General features: G+C 39.9%; 2 protein-coding genes across 2 annotated transcripts; one reads left to right on the top strand and one right to left on the bottom strand.

The window, feature by feature from the left end:
- The first annotated feature begins 4,550 nt into the window (after positions 1-4,550).
- LOC104245043 (derlin-1-like) lies at positions 4,551-16,023 on the top strand. Its single transcript, XM_009800601.2, has 7 exons — positions 4,551-4,774; positions 9,861-9,996; positions 14,060-14,133; positions 14,432-14,525; positions 14,734-14,862; positions 14,973-15,133; positions 15,431-16,023. The coding sequence occupies exons 1-7, from the start codon at positions 4,758-4,760 to the stop codon at positions 15,654-15,656; spliced, it is 837 nt and encodes a 278-aa protein (XP_009798903.1). The 5' UTR covers positions 4,551-4,757; the 3' UTR covers positions 15,657-16,023.
- Positions 16,024-17,238: 1,215 nt separating this feature from the next.
- On the bottom strand, positions 17,239-17,661 carry LOC138868782 (uncharacterized mitochondrial protein AtMg00860-like). The gene has a single exon (XM_070146352.1). It carries the CDS (start codon positions 17,659-17,661, stop codon positions 17,239-17,241), a length of 423 nt encoding a protein of 140 aa, XP_070002453.1.
- Positions 17,662-18,810: the final 1,149 nt, after the last annotated feature.

The following is an 18,810-nucleotide window of genomic DNA, read 5'->3' as shown; positions in this document are numbered from 1 at the left end:
GCCTAGCCTAGTTTCACGATATGCGCCATCACGATCGGGTCGGTTTTGGGATCGTGACACCTACTTCTATACATAATTAAATCATCATATATTCAGTTCTTTAAGAAGCAAAACTTAACTTATTTCTTACTTTACATAGCCAAAATTCTACCAAATATATGAATAAAAATATGTAATTGGCTGAATTGCCACCAATAAGGTGTTTACTAATATTTACTCAAATTACATATGTATCTTTTAAAAATTTAATCTATTTATCCTCTTTTCCTGAGTAAATAATAAGCTTTAGAGAAAGTGAACAGAGTTATTTGAGAGATTATGGAATCATGCAGATCGAGAACCCCTCTTTGTTTAAAAACTTACTTACTGTTAATAGAAGAACATGTGAAATATTTGAAGAAACTACAAAAGAAAGAGTCATTATTAGAATTCAGTAACAATATTTCAAAATACTTATGCGAGGAAGTCCCTTCCAAATGACATCACTTCTTCAAATTTTATTTGCAACTATACTGGTGCGTTATCATCCAGCCGATGTTAGAAAGTTGTGAAAAATATATTACATATAAATACTTTAAATTACTTTGGAAGGATACATGACAATTCATCAGATACTTAATTATAATCCTTATGAAAAATATATTACATATAGATACTTTAAATCACTCTGGAATGATACATGACAATTCATCAGATACTTAATTATAATCCTTGGTGAAGTTATTTCTTAGAGAGTACATGCAAGAATATAGAAAAATCTGATATATCTTGTGACGACCTGGCCAGTCGTCTTATGAGTCGCCGCTCTATTTTTCATATTTCTGCATTGCTATGCTTTAATTATTCGTGTTATGTGGTATCAGGTTGGTCGGATCGAGTTCGAAAAGAATTTTGCAAGGTTTGAGACACTTAGTCTCTTTAGAGTGAGTTTAAGTTGAAAAAGTCAACCAGATGATGACTTATGTGTTAGAGTACTCGGATGTGAGTTCCGATGGTTCGGTTAGCTTCGGGAGGTAATTTGTGGCTTAGGAGTGCGACCGGAATGAATTTTAGAGGTCCGTAGTAGATTTAGGCTTGAATTGGCGAAGTTAATATTTTGGCGATTTCCGGTTGATAGCCGAGATTTGGATATAGGGGTCGGAATGGAATTCCGAGAGTTGTAATAGCTTCGTTATGTCATTTGAGATGTGTGTGCAAAATTTCAGGTCATTCAGACGTGGTTTGGTTGGGTTTTTGATCAAAAGCGTATTTCGGAAGATTTTAGAAACTTAAGCTTGAATCTGATGTGTTTTGAGTGATTTGATGTTGTTTGAGGTGTTTTGACGATTGGAAAAAGTTTGAATAAGGTTTTAGGATATGTTGGTACTTTTGGTTGAGGTCTCGGGGGCCTCGGGTGAGTTTCGGATGGTCAATCGGACCATTTTAGAGTTTGGGAGATTGCAGAAAATGTTGTTCAGCTGTTGCAGGGATTTTACCCTTCGCGTTCGCGAGTGGAGCCTCGCGTTCGCGAAGAGGTAGTTAAGGAAGGCTAGAATTAAGCCTTCGCGTTCGCGAGAAGGGCTTCGCGTTCATGGAGGGCTAGCAAGTGGTGCATCGCGTTCGCGAGAAGGTCTTCGCGATCGCGTAGAGGAAATTGGGTCAGATGGGTTTGAGGTCCAGTGTTCATCGCGTTCGCGGATGAGTGAGCGCGTTCGTGAAGGTTAAGGTGGACGAAGCATCGCGTTCGCAATGGTCATTACGCATTCGCATAGAGGAAAAGTTGGTCAACGCGAGCGCGTTCGCGAATAAGGAAATATAGGCCTGGGCAGAATGTTTTTAAGTCGTCTTGTTCGCGATTTTGGGGCTTATTTCACCCATAGATGCTCTTTGGAGATTTTTGAAGGAAATTGAAGAGGGATTCAAAGGGAATCGTTGGGAGGTAAGATTCTTGGACTAAAAACGCGATTATTATGTGAATTCCACCTAGAAAATCATGAAAGCTAAGCCTAAAATTGAACAACTAGGGCTTGAGAATTTGAACTTCTGATTGGGGATTTGGAGGACCATTTGGCGTCGGATTTTATAACTTTTAACATGTATGAATTCGTGGGGAGATAAGGAATCTAATGATGTTAAAAATTTCTGAGTTTCGAGAAGTGGGCCCGGGGCTTGGGTTTTGCTAATTTCGGGATTTGTGCCCTTTATTGATTGTTTTCGCTTGGGCTTTGTTCCCTTAGCATATTTTGACATTCTCGTTCTGATTTTGGATAGATTCGACGCGCGTGGAGGCCGATTTGAGGGGCAAAGGCGTCGCGAGCTAGAGATTTAGCCGGTTCGAGGTGAGTAATGATTGTAAATGATGTTCTGAGGGTTTGAAACCCCGAATTGCACATCGTAGTGCTATATTGAGGTGAGACACACGCTGGATGACAGACGTGGGGTCGTGCACTATTGGAAATTGTGACTTGGTCCGTCCCGATTGATGATTTTACCTTGTATTTGATTGACACTCATTTGCTATCATCATGATTTGGGCTGATTGCCATATTTGAGCTTCGTTCCAACTACTTGAACCCTTCGGGGGGTTTTTATTACTATTTCCTCACTGTTTTGACTTATTACTTGAACTCATTCATGTTATTTTCTATTGTTTTACTACTCAGCCATTTTTACTTAGTTTTGAGATTTAAATTATATTTTAAATGATGTTTGGGCTGAGAAAAACTGTTTTACTATTGCCCGAGGGGCTTGTGAGTATTTTTGACTGAGTAAGGCCGAGGGCCTAGTTGTGAGGAAACATTGATATTGATTTGAGGTCGAGGGCCTAAGATATATACGCCATGAGGTGGCTTGATTGATATGTGGCCGAGGGCCTAGTTTGATGCCACGAGATGGCTTGTTATTGCGCTTGGGCCGTAAGGGGCCCCTCCCGGAGTCTGTACACCCCAGTGAGCGCGGGTACCCATTGTGATGTGAGATTGAGCCCGAGGAGCTGGTATTGTTCTATGTGATTGAGCCCAAGGGGCTGATACTGTTCTATGTGAATGAGCCCGAGGAGCTGGTATTGTTCTATGTGATAGCCTGAGGGGCTGGTACAGTTCTAAGATGTTTCCCGAGGGGCGGATTGTTGATACTGTGACCGAGGGGCGAGCCTTTATGTGTTTACTTTTCATAATTGACCGTCAGTTTCCTGCTTAAACATTTAAAAAGGCTTTTCGTGAAAATTACATTTGAGTTAAAGGATTCTATCTATCTTTCACTGATTTACTGATTTTAAATATTTTTACTGCTTCATTATAGAATGCTTTGTGCCTTATGTGAATTCTTACCTTCAGTCGTTATTTACATTTGTTACTCACTAAGTTAGAGTATTCGCTTTACTCCCTGCACCCCTGTGTGCAGATTCAGGCGTTGTTGGTACCGCTCCCGAGTGCTGATACCTCCAGCTTCAAGCGGGCTTTCGGAGATTACGAAGTAGCTGTTGACGTCCGCAGCCCGTGTCTCTGCTCCTTTATCATCTCTATCTCTTTCAGACATATGTACTAGCTTATAGACTTAGCAGACTTGTATTATAACTTATATATGCTCATGACTGGTGACACCCCGGTTAGGGTTGTGTTGGGTTATACTTCCGCATTTTATTGATATTATTTGCTACTTCATATTATTAATCATGGTTTAGGCTATTTTAATGTTGATTAACTGTTTAACGTTGAATTTGGGATAGTTGGCTGACCTTGTCTTCACGAGAGCGCCATCACGACTGAGTTCGGGGTTAGGGTCGTGACATATCTAAACTTCATTAGGGGCTAGATAATAATGTTGCATTAGAATATAGAGAAATGATTGAAGAGTAATTTATAAAAATGAATGTGGAAGATTTCAACAATCAAAGCTAAAACCTACACAAGATCGATTTTAAGATTACCGTAAATAGCTGACTCTGATATAGCCGTTTTTTCTTTCTAAATGGACCCAAAATAGCTCAAGAAAAAGTTAATACATAGTGAATTACTCACAAATATTAGATTAGATGTTGATGAATTGTTTATGAAAAAAGTAAACTTTTAGAGCTGGCTTTCATCAAATACCATCAGTAGCTTCAATTGGCAAGAATAGAAATTGTAAATGTAAAATAAAAATAATTCAGCTAACAAAAAATATACTTACATCATGTTGGAAACTGAAAAGAGCATTTAATAAGAGATGATTTGATCTTTCTTCCAAAATAATTGGTTGTAAAGCTCAATGGTGAGAGTATTGTTAAAGATTGCTTGATAAGGAAACTATTTATGTCACTTATGAAAATGCAAATCATGCAAAATACATGACCAAAAAAACTATCCTAACTAGCAAAATTGAATATGGCTATCAACTAAAAAAAATGTTGGTTGCCAACCAGGTGATGACACTTTTTAATAAAAATTGATTTAAATGAAATTATAATATCTTAGAATTCGAGCTCATAAATCTTTAATTGGAATTGAATTCGGAATTAGTACTCTACATAAATTCATTTAGCCAATTATTCAATTTTATTTTATAAGTGGAACTGAAACAAATGAGCCCTTAGCATCCTTTTTCTCAAAAAAGAAGAAGGATCCACTCTAGAAAACGGATCGCCTGACCTTCAAAGAATGATCTAGAAGTTTGAATTAGGGGCGACCTTATTATCAAATTCGTTCTCTCCTCCTCTACAGCTACATTGGAAAAATCTTTTCTCACCGAACAACTAACTTCTCATTCGCAAGCTTGTAATTTCGGTTTCTGAATTCGCAATGTCATCTCCTGCTGAGTAAGTCTCCCTTTATCTTCTCTCTCTCCATGGAGCTATATGTACACACTCATCATTTCACACACTTTGTGTGTAATCTGATTCTAAATTCTATTTTCTTTATGAAAATACTCTCAATTTTATGTTCTATAATTCAACTTTTAGGGCTTTTCAGTGCGTCAATTGGATTGAGGATCCCCAAAACTAATTCCGATCCTCAATTCACATTTTGCCATCAATATGATGGCTTTAATATTTTGGGTGGATAGTTGCTTGCTTCTCCTTAGTACTCCATGCCTCCCATTTTATATGATTTTTTTATAACATTGGTGTCGGGCCAGTTTGCGCGCACCTCAGCTAGTTCCACCTCCCACCAACAACATATATCAGGTAACTCTGTCCACCAAGGCTTGGACATATGGAAAGAAATTACCTAGTGTTTTTGCCTCCATTAGGGTTCGAACCCGAGACCCCATAGTTCTCACCCGCTTCATTGACCAGTAGGCCACACCCTTGGATGCCCCATTTTATATTACGATGTTTAGATTGTGCAGGAGTTTAAGAAAATAAGACTGACCTTTGAAACTTGTGTCTAAAACAAACAATAAATATTTGTGACTATAACTATCTCATTAAGATTAAAATAAGAAGTTTAATGTTGAAAGGTATCATGATAGACTAGAAAAGGAAGGTGTATCACATAAATTGGGATAGGAGTAGTACCAATGTTAAGAACCAGAAATGTTGGATTTTGAGAGAGAAAGCAGTAAATGGCTGAAACTTTGTCTTATAGAGGTCACGACATAATAGAAATGCATAAGTGCGACGGATGGACCATTTGATGCTATTAATGATAATGCATTTCTGCAATTTCATGGTGTTTAATAGGTTGCTCCATTGAGGTACCCCGTTGTTTGGAAGGGAAGATTCCCCATTTTATTACGCCATGGGAAGTATCAAAGCGTACATTTGATATGAGCAGAACATGGCATACCTTAAATTGGATGGAAAGAATATAGGTGATACCAAATTATGTGCTAGCCTGATTATGCTTACATCCACATGTGAGGAGGATGGATCGTAATAAATACTAAAAAGGTTGTATATAAAATACAGATAACACTCTTATTTACTCAAAAAATGTCTAAATGAATACCTTACAAATGCACTCTACTTCACAATTCAGTATGATGCAAGTGTATCACAATATTTTATTCTCTAGTGTTGTCTTACATCTCTTTCAATCTACATCACAATTCAGTATGAGGAAGTAATTCTCCCTACTTCTCACGTATAATTCTCTTTATGTTCCTTCTATGCCTTAAAAACGAGAAAGGGTGTGTCAATTCATAAGCTCATTGTTAGTACCTTGCACCCGCCATTTGAAGATTCTAGGCCTTCTTACCATTCAAACTTGTCAGAGGTTAATCTTCCATTCAAAATGCTTGAATCAAGCATTGATTGTTTCGACCTTGATGTTTGAACCTAAAATTCAAGCATCAAGTATCTAGGACCATAGAAAAATTCAACCATTGCTAATTTCCCGAAAATTAAAACTTCTTAACAAATCTCCACCTTTGTATTTTCTAACATAGTAGACTTGCTACATACAACAACGATAACGACCCAGTGAAATCCCACTAGTGGGGTTTGGGGAGGGTAGTGTGTATGCAAACCTTACCCCTACCCCGAGGGGGCAGAGAGGCTGTTTCCGAAAGTCCCTCGGCTCAAGAAGATGAAAAGAGGCGAAATATTAGTACCATCAATAAAAATCATAGAAGAAATAACAGCATAATAAGAAATAGGACATAGATGGAAAGCACAACAATAACCAATATATAAAGCCCGACTCTAAGAGGAACGAAAGAGTAGTGAGAACTCAACACTAACCACTGGTAGTCTAAGACTAAATCCTATAGACTAGCCTCACCCTGGAGCGTCGTAGAAATATTCACAACTACCTCCTACCCTACAATCTTAATGCTCAACCTCCGCAACTTCCTGTCTAGCTACATGTTGAACAAAATTGACTTGTCAATTTTCATGCCAATCATGTAAAAACAATAAATGATCTTATCAAGTGGTATCACCTTGGCTAGGTCTTACTTGATTCTCTCACTTAATTTTGTGTCATCAAGGAAAATTTTGACCCGGAGCTGCACTCCACCGCCTTTGCACTCTAAATTACCTTTTGGTACCAACTGCATAATTTAGCCAAGGACTCTACTAGACATTCAGTTGTATAGTGCCTGTCTCCATCTTTGCTCTAACTTCTTGTTTAAGAAGTCCTCCCGCCGAAGCTTGCTTTGGCACACTCTTACATCCCCAACAGTAGCTCGGCTACTGCATTGTGCTTAATCTTTGAGAGAATATGTCAACTCACCCTATGCATGCATGAGCCTCAACACTTCCCATCCGTCTCAAGAGTAGCTTTTGTGAAGCTTCACTGAGAGAATGATTGAAGTTTTGAACTATAGTAATCGGGATGAAGAATGTTGAGTATGATGCAAATGAGAAGACAATGTTGGTGCCCTCTCTCGACAGTTCAAATTAAACTAGATATTAGCCTGGCTTTAATATTAAGATACCTGAAATTATCCTAAAGGCTATACCTTTATCTTGTCGTATCTATCATTCATGCCTGATTGTAAAAGGTTGAAAGTGTTAAGAATGGTGTTAGGTATTAGTTTCATGGAAATTTCATGTGTCAAATGCAATTAGGGGAAGGGATTAGCCTTCTACAAAACCTGTACCCTTTTTATGTCTATATCTAACCTATAACCAGTTCCACCGGAAGAGAAGAGGAGATTGTGATGTCATTGCTGAAAAACTATTGGTTGTTGCTTGTCATCTCATCCCACACCTAAGTTGCAGTGACTCTTCGTTTTTGGTGCCGCACCCGTCTCAACACGATACAAGTGCGGGTGCGGGATATGTCCCGGATTCGGTCAACTAATTTCAGATACTTTGACCTGAGTCCATCGACAAATTTGGTGGAAAAATTGAGATTTGATTTCTAAAAATTAAAAATAGAACAGATTTAAGAGATGGGAAATGGCATACCTTTAATATTGTAGTAGTGCTGGCTCATATTTGCTGCTTTGTGTTTTAGAAGAATCAAGAATTCTAGGGTTCGTGTTTTGAGTTCGGACTTCTGGTAGACAACAACAACGATATAGATGGAGAGTTGGTGGAAGGCCTTGAATGACTTTCTTTTTCTCTTTATAGTTTTTATTTATTTATTTTTTTATTTTTTTATTTTTTTATTTTTTATACTCCCTCCGTTTCAATTTATGTGAACCCATTTGACTGAGCACGGAGTTTAAGAAAAGAGAGAAGACTTTTGATCTTATGGTGTAAAATGAGGTACATATATTTTGTGTGGCTATAAATCATTCTGTAAAGGTAAATTGTTTCCAAATAAGGAAAGGGGTCATTCTTTTTGGCACGGACTAAAAAGGAAATAGGTTCACATAAATTGAAACAGAGGGAGTAATAATTTTGAATTTTCTTAGCCGAATCGCCGCACCTGTATCCATACCTGGATCCGCACCTCCGAATCTTACATTTAGATTTTGCCGAATCTGACACTCGGATCCGTGCCCGTATTGGATATCCGCACCTGAGTCCGAGCAACTTAGTCCCACACACTTAGATTTTCCTCGCCCTCACTCCCCCCTTCACCAACCAGCGAGTGTCTCTTGTGTCCGTATCTTTAAGAATCTAATCTCCCCGGCCTTACCCCTAACACTTAGCACTTTTTGTTAACTTTGTTGCCTATTTTATTTTTTAAAACAAAAGATTTTTGCCTATTCCCCCCCCCCCCTCCTTTTTTTTTTTGAGTTGGTGACTCAATTTTGATTGAAACTTTAGCAATTTCTTTATTCCCTTAAATGAGGAAAATCAAACACAAAAAACATTTAACTAGCGAAGCTGAAATATTTCTTGAAAGACTAAATTATTGGTAATGACTACTGCTGAATTCTTTTGGGGGCAGAGCATGACTTGGATAACTTATATCTGATAAAATTTAAGTATTTGATACTTTATTAAAAAAAGTGTTTCATCACCACGTGCTGTGCCGTCTTTATTGAAGGCTAATTATCTCCATCTTTATCAATGAGTTGAGCTTGATTATCTGTATTTCAGAATATGACGTGAAACTGATCTTCCTTAAAACTTCTCGCATTCGACTGACCACAAAATGCATGTTAGGATTGAGATCCACATGTTTTTAGCTAGTTCCTTTCTCTTCCATCTGATCCATCTTGCTAAGGCACCTTTGACAGTGTAGAGCATCTCACTGCTTAAGCCAAACAGTTTAAGATATAGTTCCTAGATTTCAAGTCACCTCTGAATAATGAACGTGGAGATGACAGCGCCTTTTTGCGCATGTACCATCTATTGTCCTATTCTGTCCGTTTTGTAAATTATCTTGCCTGACTTATTAAAAAGGAAAAGTTGCATGAGACAAACCTCTTGCTCTTCTGTCGTGAAAAACAGGCCACTTTTATTTGTATTTTGTTCTCCATATTACGAGCAATCTGTTGACCATTTCTATACTACTAGAGAGGTGATGATAACGTGACTTCATCGCGACCTTCCAGTTATTGTACCTGATAGAGTATACCTCTTGTAATTGTCTTCGCTGTCAGTTAAGTTTTGTTGGTAATGGGGTTATTATTCCCCTCCTAAATCTGAGCTCTCAACTCCCAATTGGTTCTGTTGCTGCTTCTTGTTAAGCATTTGGAGACTTTACGTTGTGCTGTGAAGTTGCTAATCTGAGATTTATTTTTCTGTGGCATGTGTCCAAGCGAGTCATCCCTTAGAATCTAATCCTTCTATGATTTCCAAAAAAAAGGAAAAGTTTGAATGTATGTGTCTACTGATTTGAGAAGTCAGACTATATGTGAGAACTGTGGATTGCTGTCCGTCCTTCCTATAATCTCTGGTCTTAAGATTTGATATCTTTTGCTTTCCTTATTTTATGCCATTAGGTCATTTTTAATCTCATATTCTGGTCATTGGTATGAATGCTATCTGCTTTATACTTTATGTTTTCTCTATCAAGTAATCACTGATTGACCTAATTGTTTTCTCATCACAGGTTCTATAAATCACTTCCACCTGTAAGCAAGGCGTACGGGACTGCTTGTCTAGTTTTGACAACTGCATGTCAATTGGGACTGTTTGATCTTGTTGATATTGCATTATTGTATGAGCTAGTATTCTCCCATTTTCAGGTAAATATCCTTTTATTTAATTATACTTCGGATATCAGCATCTTTACGATGCTAACCAGACACCAAAATGTATCATACCTACGAGGCCTGTGACAAGCTTATTTAGTTTGAAACATTCTCAAGTTCCAATGGCTGAATTCTAATATTCTCATGCTTAGTGTATGACTTTGAGCTATCTAAATTGTTATGTTAGTTCCTGTTATTGTTGTTTTCAGTAATAATTTGATGGTTATAGTTTTTAACATAGGATAATTGCGCAATGGATAAAAAAATTGCGCAATGGATCTTGCAATAGATGTAGATATACAAGTATCTCTGATGTTCTTATACTTGGGAGCTAGCCTGCTTTTTTATCACTCACACATGGCTTTCGCTGAAGCTGGGACTGAGACGCACCTTAACTACAACTCCTCTGGCTTCCCCTCAATGATATTAGTTCATGTCAATCTTAAATGGTTCATTTATTGTTTGGTCAAAAATAAAATTGTTGCTTTTGCTCATGCCATAATGTGGTGACTTTCTGTTTCTGCAACTTATCCTATTAGCAAACAAAATGGATGCTAACTACCTCCTCTCAGCTGTTCTCCTGGTCGAAGAACAAATTGTTTCCCGTATGCACCAGCCAATTCATTGTGGGGGGGGGGGTAATTTTGACTTCCAATGACATATCAAATAAGCTTGAGATATGATTATTTCTTATTTGGAACTGCAATTTAAATTGTATAAAGAAATTCTGAATGCTATATATAACTATAAAATGTATCGTGCCTGGTGTGAGTTGTGTGACCAAAGGTGAATTGGAGATTTAAACTAATGGGTCAAAAGTTCTCAATTTTTGAACATATGGGATCACAAATTGTTTCCCGTATGAACAAGCCAATTCATTTGGGGATTTTGGGCGGGGGGGGGGGGGGGGCTCTATTTGGACTCTCGATGACGTATTTAGATCGAAGCATGGAAAACAACTAACCACTAAGTCTCTGTATGCGTCTATGCGCCCGTATGACCGCAAGAAGTACTTGTCTCAGTACTTGCACAATCAGCGCAGAAGTGTAGTATGAGTACATAAATCAACGCGTACCCAGTAAGTATCTAGTCTAGCCTCGAAGTAGTGACAAGGGGTCGATTTGACACTTACTAGTGGTCAAAATTGTAAAGTACATAAAGTAGACATGTATGAAACTCAACAAGTAGCAACGATGCAGGTAAATAACATAATAAAACTTCCAGACAAGAATTATTACGAAATCACCAATACCACAACTTGCCTTAAAGGCACAAGGTCAACCAATACCAATACCACATCAAATCTCAAGTACTATGCATGAGTCTGTCGAGGCGAACGACCCGATTCCATAGGAATAGTGTTACACAATACTGTCGAGGCGAACGACCCGATCCTATAAGAGTAGTTCATAGTACTGACGAGGCTAACAACCTGATCCCATAAGATAATTTACAACACTGCCAAGGCGAACGACTCGATCCCATAAGAGTAATTTACAACACTGCCGAGGTGAAAGGTTCGATCCCATAAGAGTAATTTACAACCCTGCCGAAACGAATGACCCGATCCCATAAGAGTAATTTACAACACTGCCGAGGCGAACAACCCGATCCCATAAGAATAATATAAACACTACCGAGGCGAACGACCCGATCCCATAAAAATAGAGAAACTCTCTCACTCGCGAAACGGAACTACCATTCAACAAATATTTCACAATTTCCAACGTAAGAGACTCGGTCAATATTTTTATTCTAGTCTCAATCTTAGTCATAAATTTAAGTAATCAAGCAAACAAGATAAATTTACATAGCACATTTAAAGCATGATGTGTATCTAAGTCTACCGGGACATAAACATGAATGTAGCTACGTACGGATTTTTGTCACCTCGTGCATACGTAGCGCCCAAATCAAGTAGCACACAACAATTAGCACACCTACGGGGATAATCCCCCGCAAAAGAGCTCTCAAATTCGTCCAAACCCAAGTGGAAAGGGAGAGAAATGAGCTATGCCCTGAAATAAAAATGTGATCTGCCCAGCGATTCCTTTTTCGGGATCGCGGAAAGTCCCTTGCGATCGCGAAGACCAAACTATTACAGCTGACCAAAGTTCTCTTCGCGTACGCAATAGTCCGGTCGCGTTCGCTATGAACAACCACCCAGCCTTCCGCGTTTGCAGTCCCCCAGCCGCGTTTGCGAAGGCCAACAACTCAACTCAGCCTCAGCCTTCTTCGTTCGCGAAGATGGCTCCACGTTCGCGAAGAGGAACCAGATCCTCCATCGCGTTCGCGTGGCCCTCCTTGCGTTCGCGAAGAGCAAAATCTCAGACCCCTCCCCAGCCTCCTTCGCAATCGCGGGACTACTTTCGCAATCGCGAAGCACACCAATAAACGAGCAAACCAGCAATATCAGCCAACTTCAATTTTGCTGCGGGTGGTCCAAAATACCTGAGCCACCCGGGACCTTGTCCAGACTCCAAATGTACCAACAAGTCCAAAACATTCTATGGACCTACTCGAAGCCTCAGAACACAGTAAAATAACATCGAAACCAAGAATCGCACCTCAACATCAAATTAATCAACTTTGGAACTTCAAACTTCTTCCAACTAACTCCGAACGCCACGAATTATACTTAGACAACTCGGAATGACGCCAAATTTTACGTACAAGTCACAAATCACAATATGAACCTATTCCAAGGCTCAGAACCCCAAACGGACATCGATAACACCAAAGTCTACTTCAAACCAAAGTTTAAAAACTCTAAAACCTTCAAGACACTAACTTTCAATAATAAGCACCGAAATGCTCCCGGTCCACCCGAAATTCGATCCGAACATATGCCCAAGTTCAAAATCATCATATAAACCTATTGGAACCTTCAAATCCCGATTTTGAGGTCGTTTACTCAAAGTGTTGACCCAAGTCAAGTTGGCCACCTTAGGCCACTCCTATGGAACTAGGTGTTCCGAATTCAACCTGAACCTCAGAAGCACATACAAAAAGTCTCAAATAGGGGAACAAAGATCTAGAAAGCAAAATGACCAGTGGGTCGTTACACATATGATACCGTTTTACTTTTTTTTCTTAATAGAATCTAAAATCTAAAAATTGTATATAGCCCCTAATTCCCAATCAAATAGCCTCCAATTTCCAACCCTTCGCTGTCTCTCTCTCTTGGCAGAATCCTTCAGTTCAACTTCAAAGTTACATTGCGTCCAGAGTCGTTTCCGCTGCCATTAGCCACTGGCCACTGCCGCTTTTCGTTGGTTGTTGCCTCTCTCACCGAGCCACTGGCCACTGCCGCTTTTCGTTGGTTGTTGCCTCTCTCACCGGCAACCGCATCGTCATGTTTCACTTTGATTTTAATCCTTGTATTGTACAAAAGAAAATCAGTACTTAATTCAACGATATTTATTTGGGTATTTTACGGCATATTTTGTTTCAAGTTTGGGAATTGGGATCCATCATTAGTTTCGGATCAAAATTTTATTATTAACCTAGAATTGTCTTCTTGAAAATTACGTGACTTCAAGTAAAGCAATTTGCTTTGCTTTTACCACTTGCCACTACTACGGTTGAGAGAATTTTTTCGGCGATGAAGTTGATCCGGAGTGAATTACGAAATCAAATGAATGACGAGTTCATCAACGATTGTTTGGTGCCTTATTTATATGTTTCAGGAAATGAAAACTCGTAGAGGACAATTTTAATGATGTATTTTAATTTTAATTTTTATTATTAATAAATATTTATTTTGTTGACTTCTTTGTATATTTGCTTCTTTGCATTTTGAACCCGCATAAAAATCCTGGGTCCCCACTGGTGGGTCCCCATTGGTGCTACATGCATGTACCTTAACAAAAGATAATAGCGATTCATGTTTTTTGTTAAATTACATCATATTAATTGATGTTGAGCCAGTAAATGAAAAATTTGCATCACTTGTTATAAGTGATATCTAGTGCACGTATCTGAAAAGTGTTTAATTTATTTTTTTGGGTTTAATTTTCAATATTAATGAGGATACCGGATGCTACATTTGTTTCAGGTATGGAGATTGATCACAAATTTCTTCTTTCTTGGGAAGTTCTCAATTAATTTTGGGATTCGCCTCTTAGTGATGTAAGTGCCCACAACCTATGTTGCTCGGACCCTCCGAAAATATAGCCGGGTGCGTGTCGGATCCTCCAAAAGTAGTGCACTTTTGGAGGATCTCACACGGGTGCCACAACATTTTGGAGAGTCCGCGACACATAGCCCACAACCTCTGACCAGTATTTTTTCTTTTAAAAGTCTTATTTCTCTAATATGAATCATTTTCTACAGCACTATTAAACCTTGCAATTAGTTATGAAATGCAAAAGATTTTTGTTTTACTTTTTCAAGTATTAATTATGATTATAGCTTCTTGATGTTATAGAGCAAGATATGGAGTGCAACTGGAGAGTGGACCTTTTCAAAGACAAACAGCAGATTTTCTGTGGATGATGATATTTGGAGCTTTGACATTGTTGGTATGTCAACTGCTGAACATTTAGGGAGTGAATTACCCAAGACATGAGCTCCTATTGTGTCTTTCTTAGCTGTAACCTCATACCCTTCCCTTGCTATCGTCTTTATTACTCTACAGTTTGTTTTATAATGAAGATGATGTTTCATTCCTCTGATATGCGTCAAACCAATTTTTCAATTGTTTAACATATTGTCTCCTGCTATGCCTAGGCTTTATCGCTAATCCCCTTCTTCCGCTCCCCATTCTTGGGCATATCACTGGTTTTCATGCTTCTATATGTCTGGAGTAGAGAATTCCCAAACGCTAATATCAACATTTATGGTCTTGTGACTCTAAAGGTATGATTCTGTTCTTTCGTTTAGATACTTCAAGCCTCAGTTGTCAGGTTTTCGTGCTCTTTATCTTAATTTTCCTTTGGTGAAATGTTTCTTCCCATTCCAACTTGCAGGCTTTTTACTTGCCGTGGGCCATGCTCGGTTTAGATGTTATTTTCGGTTCACTAATTATGCCAGATCTCTTGGGGATCATTGCTGGACATCTCTATTACTTCTTAACCGTGTTGCATCCACTTGCCACGGGGAAGAAATTGTTGAAGACACCAATATGGGTGTATCCTTTTGATTGCAGTTTTGACCAATGACCATCTAGATGTTCTCTTAACTGCTATCTGAATTCACCCATGTAGGCATCTTTTTTTCAGAGAAGCACCAGAGAGGTCATTGCAGTTGCATGTTCCTTGCACCATCAAATTTTATTTTGCTGCTGTGTTGTCCCTGGCTAATTTGGTTTTTGTTTCCGATTTCCACCTAGCAAAATCGAAACGTAAAGAAAGAAGATGCTCATTTTTCTGCATTTAGGAAACGAAATTATTCTTTTCTGCAAATATCTTTAACTGGTGATACATAGACATAAGCTGGTTATGCGTTTGAAGATTGGAGCACCTACTGCTACTCCTGCACAACCTGATAATGCCGGTGCAGCTTTCAGAGGGAGATCTTATCGGGTTGGCGAAGCAACAGCTTATCCTGCACAGCCTGATAGGGGTTCTGGTGCAGCAACAACTAACACTGTGCAACCTGATAGCAGTTCTGGTGTAGCATTCAGGGGGAGATCATATCGCCTTGGTGGGTGAGTTGCTGCATTTTCCACCTTCAACCGGTAGCTTCAAGTCAATAGTGAATTTTTATTCACGTTAGCTTGACAATGCAGCGCAAGGCAATTTTTTTTTTGTAAAGTACAATGTTGAAAAGGTGTAATGCTGCCATGACATGTTGAAATGCAGATGAATGCATAACCACCCGTAACCCACCCTTCCTGAGGAAAAACTGATTTGTGTAGAATGGTAGAAGTTTTTACGGAAGGATAGCTGGAAACAGATTGTCAATCCATTTGGGGAAAGAAGAGTTGATAGGTGAAAATTTCTGATTTGGATATTTGCTATGGATTTTCCACGGAGAACGCTGCCAATGAATAAAGGTTGCGTAGTTTAGCAGCTGTTAGATTCATGTTTTGCTTTGAGTCACAGATATTGTGACTCGTATCATCCAAAATCGATTGACGGCCAAAGCCACCGTGAAACCACGCAAGTAATGTCATGGGCTGCTTTCCAGACATGCCCCATGACCCCTTGGCCGCGCCCCATGGCGGCCTAGCAAGCCTCACAATGCCTAGCGCCATGGTCGGCCCCGTGGTCTTGGCTGCGCCAAGTGACAAGCGCGCATGTGCCTCTGTCGCCCCACCGATGCCTCTCGCCAGCGCCCAAGGGCTGGCCAATGACAACAGCGCCGCGCGCCCTGACAATGCCGCGCGCGCAGATCCTGATGCCTCGCCAGCGCCCAGCTGCAGGCCCATTCCAGCAGCGCCTCGCGCACAGACCCTGATGCCAAGCACCAGTGCCCAGCCTCAGGCCAGCACATCAAGTGTCGCGCGCGCCCACAGCAACGCGCGCGCAGACCCGCAAGACAAAGATGCTGCCATCGGACTTAGTTTTTCCTTGTAATAATCTAAGTCCTTTTCATTGTAATCATAGACTAGTTTTCATCATTTTCATTTCAGTGTGCTTCTACAGCTTTATTAGGACTAGTCTTGTAATGTTGGTTTATTTTTTTTAAGCATTATTAAGGGGGACCAAACAATCAAACATTTTCAAGCAAGCATTTTCTGGTGTCTCTCCCCCTCGACACCGCATCATTGTAATCAGCATTTTCATTCATCAATAAAATCATCATCATCATTCAAAACCCAATTCTCTCTCAAGCTTCCGCAATTTGCTTACGACATTGGTTTTCCCGCACGGCACTGACAATCTAGTCTAGCGTGCGGCGAGGACCTCATTGGCGGACAGCAACCGCACTGACATCGGTTGCTTAGCCTTACGTTGCCCTTCCAAAGATCATCAGGAAGGCGTTGCGTAACAGTAAGCACGCGACTAGGCTCCGAAACATTCAACCTCACGAACCTATTGGCCAAAGCCTGAACATCCAAAGTTAACGGTTTCTCCCCAGCTACAGTAAAAGTAGGCTACCCATGCTCTTCGCCTCCCTGCTCAAAGTATCAGCCAAAACATTGGCCTTCTCGGGATGATAAAGATGGTGATATCATAGTCTTTTAGTAGCTTTAACCACCTTTGTTGCCTCAAGTTCAGATTATTTTGCTTGAATAGGTGCTGTAAACTCATGTGATCCGCATACCATACAAATAATGCCTCAAAATTTTTAGCGCATGAGCAATGGTTCGGGTAGTTCTTCGGCGCATGAACAATGGTTTGGGTAGTTCTTATGTGGTTTCGACTGTCGCAAAGCATAAGCAATCACTCTATCCTCTTGCATCAATACACACCCAATGGCAACATGTGAAGCATCACAATAGGTTGTATAAGTACCCGATGCTGAAGGCAAAACCAGAACTGGAGTTGTAATCAAGGCAGTCTTGAGCTTCTGAAAGCTCTCATTACACTCATCAAACCACCTAAATGGGGCACCCTTTTGAGTCAATCTAGTCAAAAGAGCTGCGATGGATGAAAAATCCTCCACGAAACGGCGATAATACCTGGCCAATCCTAGAAAACTCTGGATCTCAGTAGCGGTAGAAGGCCTGAGCCAACTCTGAACTGCCTCAATCTTCTTCGGATCCACCATTACCTCGCTGGACATCACATGGCCCAAAAAATGCTACCGAATCAAAGCCAAAGCTCACAATTGGAGAATTTAGCATATAACTTCTTCTCCCTTAAAGTCTAGAGCACGATCCTCAAGTCCTGCTCATGATCCTCCTGGCTATGAGAAAACACCAATATATCATCTATAAGCACAATAACGAATCAATTAAGATATGGATGGAACACACTGTTCATCAAGTGCATAAATGCTGCTGGGTCAGTGGTCAGCCCGAAAGACATCACCTGAAACTCATAGTGACCATAGCGAGTTCTGAAAGCCGTCTTCGGAATATCTGAAGCCCGAATATTCAACTTATTGTACCCCGATCTCAAGTCAATCTTTGAGAATACCCTTGCACTCTGAAGCTGATCAAACATGTCATCAATACGCGGTAGTGGATACTTGTTCTTAACTATAACCTTGTTCAGCTGCCTGTAGTCAATACACATCCTCATAAAGACGTCTTTCTTCTTCACAAATAGAATTGGATCACCCCAAGGCGAAACACTCGGTCTGATGATACCCTTATCAAGAAATTCCTGAAGCTGTTCCTTTAATTCTTTCAACTCAACTAGTGCTATGCGATATGGTAGAATAGAGATGGGCTGAGTGCCTGGCATCAAGTCGATTCCAAAATCAATATCCCTTTCGGGTGGCATGCCTGGTAGGTCTGCTAGAAATACAACTAGAAAATTTCTCATTACATGAACCTGTGCAATGGTAGCAGTATCAATACTAATATCCCTAACCAAGGCTAAGTATGACAAACACCTCTTCTCAACCATCCGATGTGCCTTCAGGAAAGACACCACCCTACTAGGAACATGGACCAACAAACCTCTCCACTCCAACCCCGGCAACCCCGGCATGGTCCACGTCACAGTCTTGGCGTGACAATAAAGAATAGCGTGATATGACGACAACCAATCCATGCCCAAATAACATCAAAGTCCAACATACTGAGTAGTAAAAGGTCAACCCTGGTTTCATAACCCCCGATAGTGACCAAACACGTCTACCACAATAGAATCACTAAGAGGCATAGATACATAAACCAGGGTACTCAAAGAATCACGAGACATATCCAAATATTAAGCAAAGTAAGATGACACATACGGATAAGTGGAG

This window comes from Nicotiana sylvestris, chromosome 5 (genome assembly GCF_000393655.2).
Source record: "Nicotiana sylvestris chromosome 5, ASM39365v2, whole genome shotgun sequence".
In the NCBI taxonomy this organism is placed as follows: Eukaryota; Viridiplantae; Streptophyta; class Magnoliopsida; order Solanales; family Solanaceae; genus Nicotiana; species Nicotiana sylvestris.
Note: the sequence above shows the minus strand (reverse complement) of the source record. Positions and strands in the feature narration are given on the sequence as shown.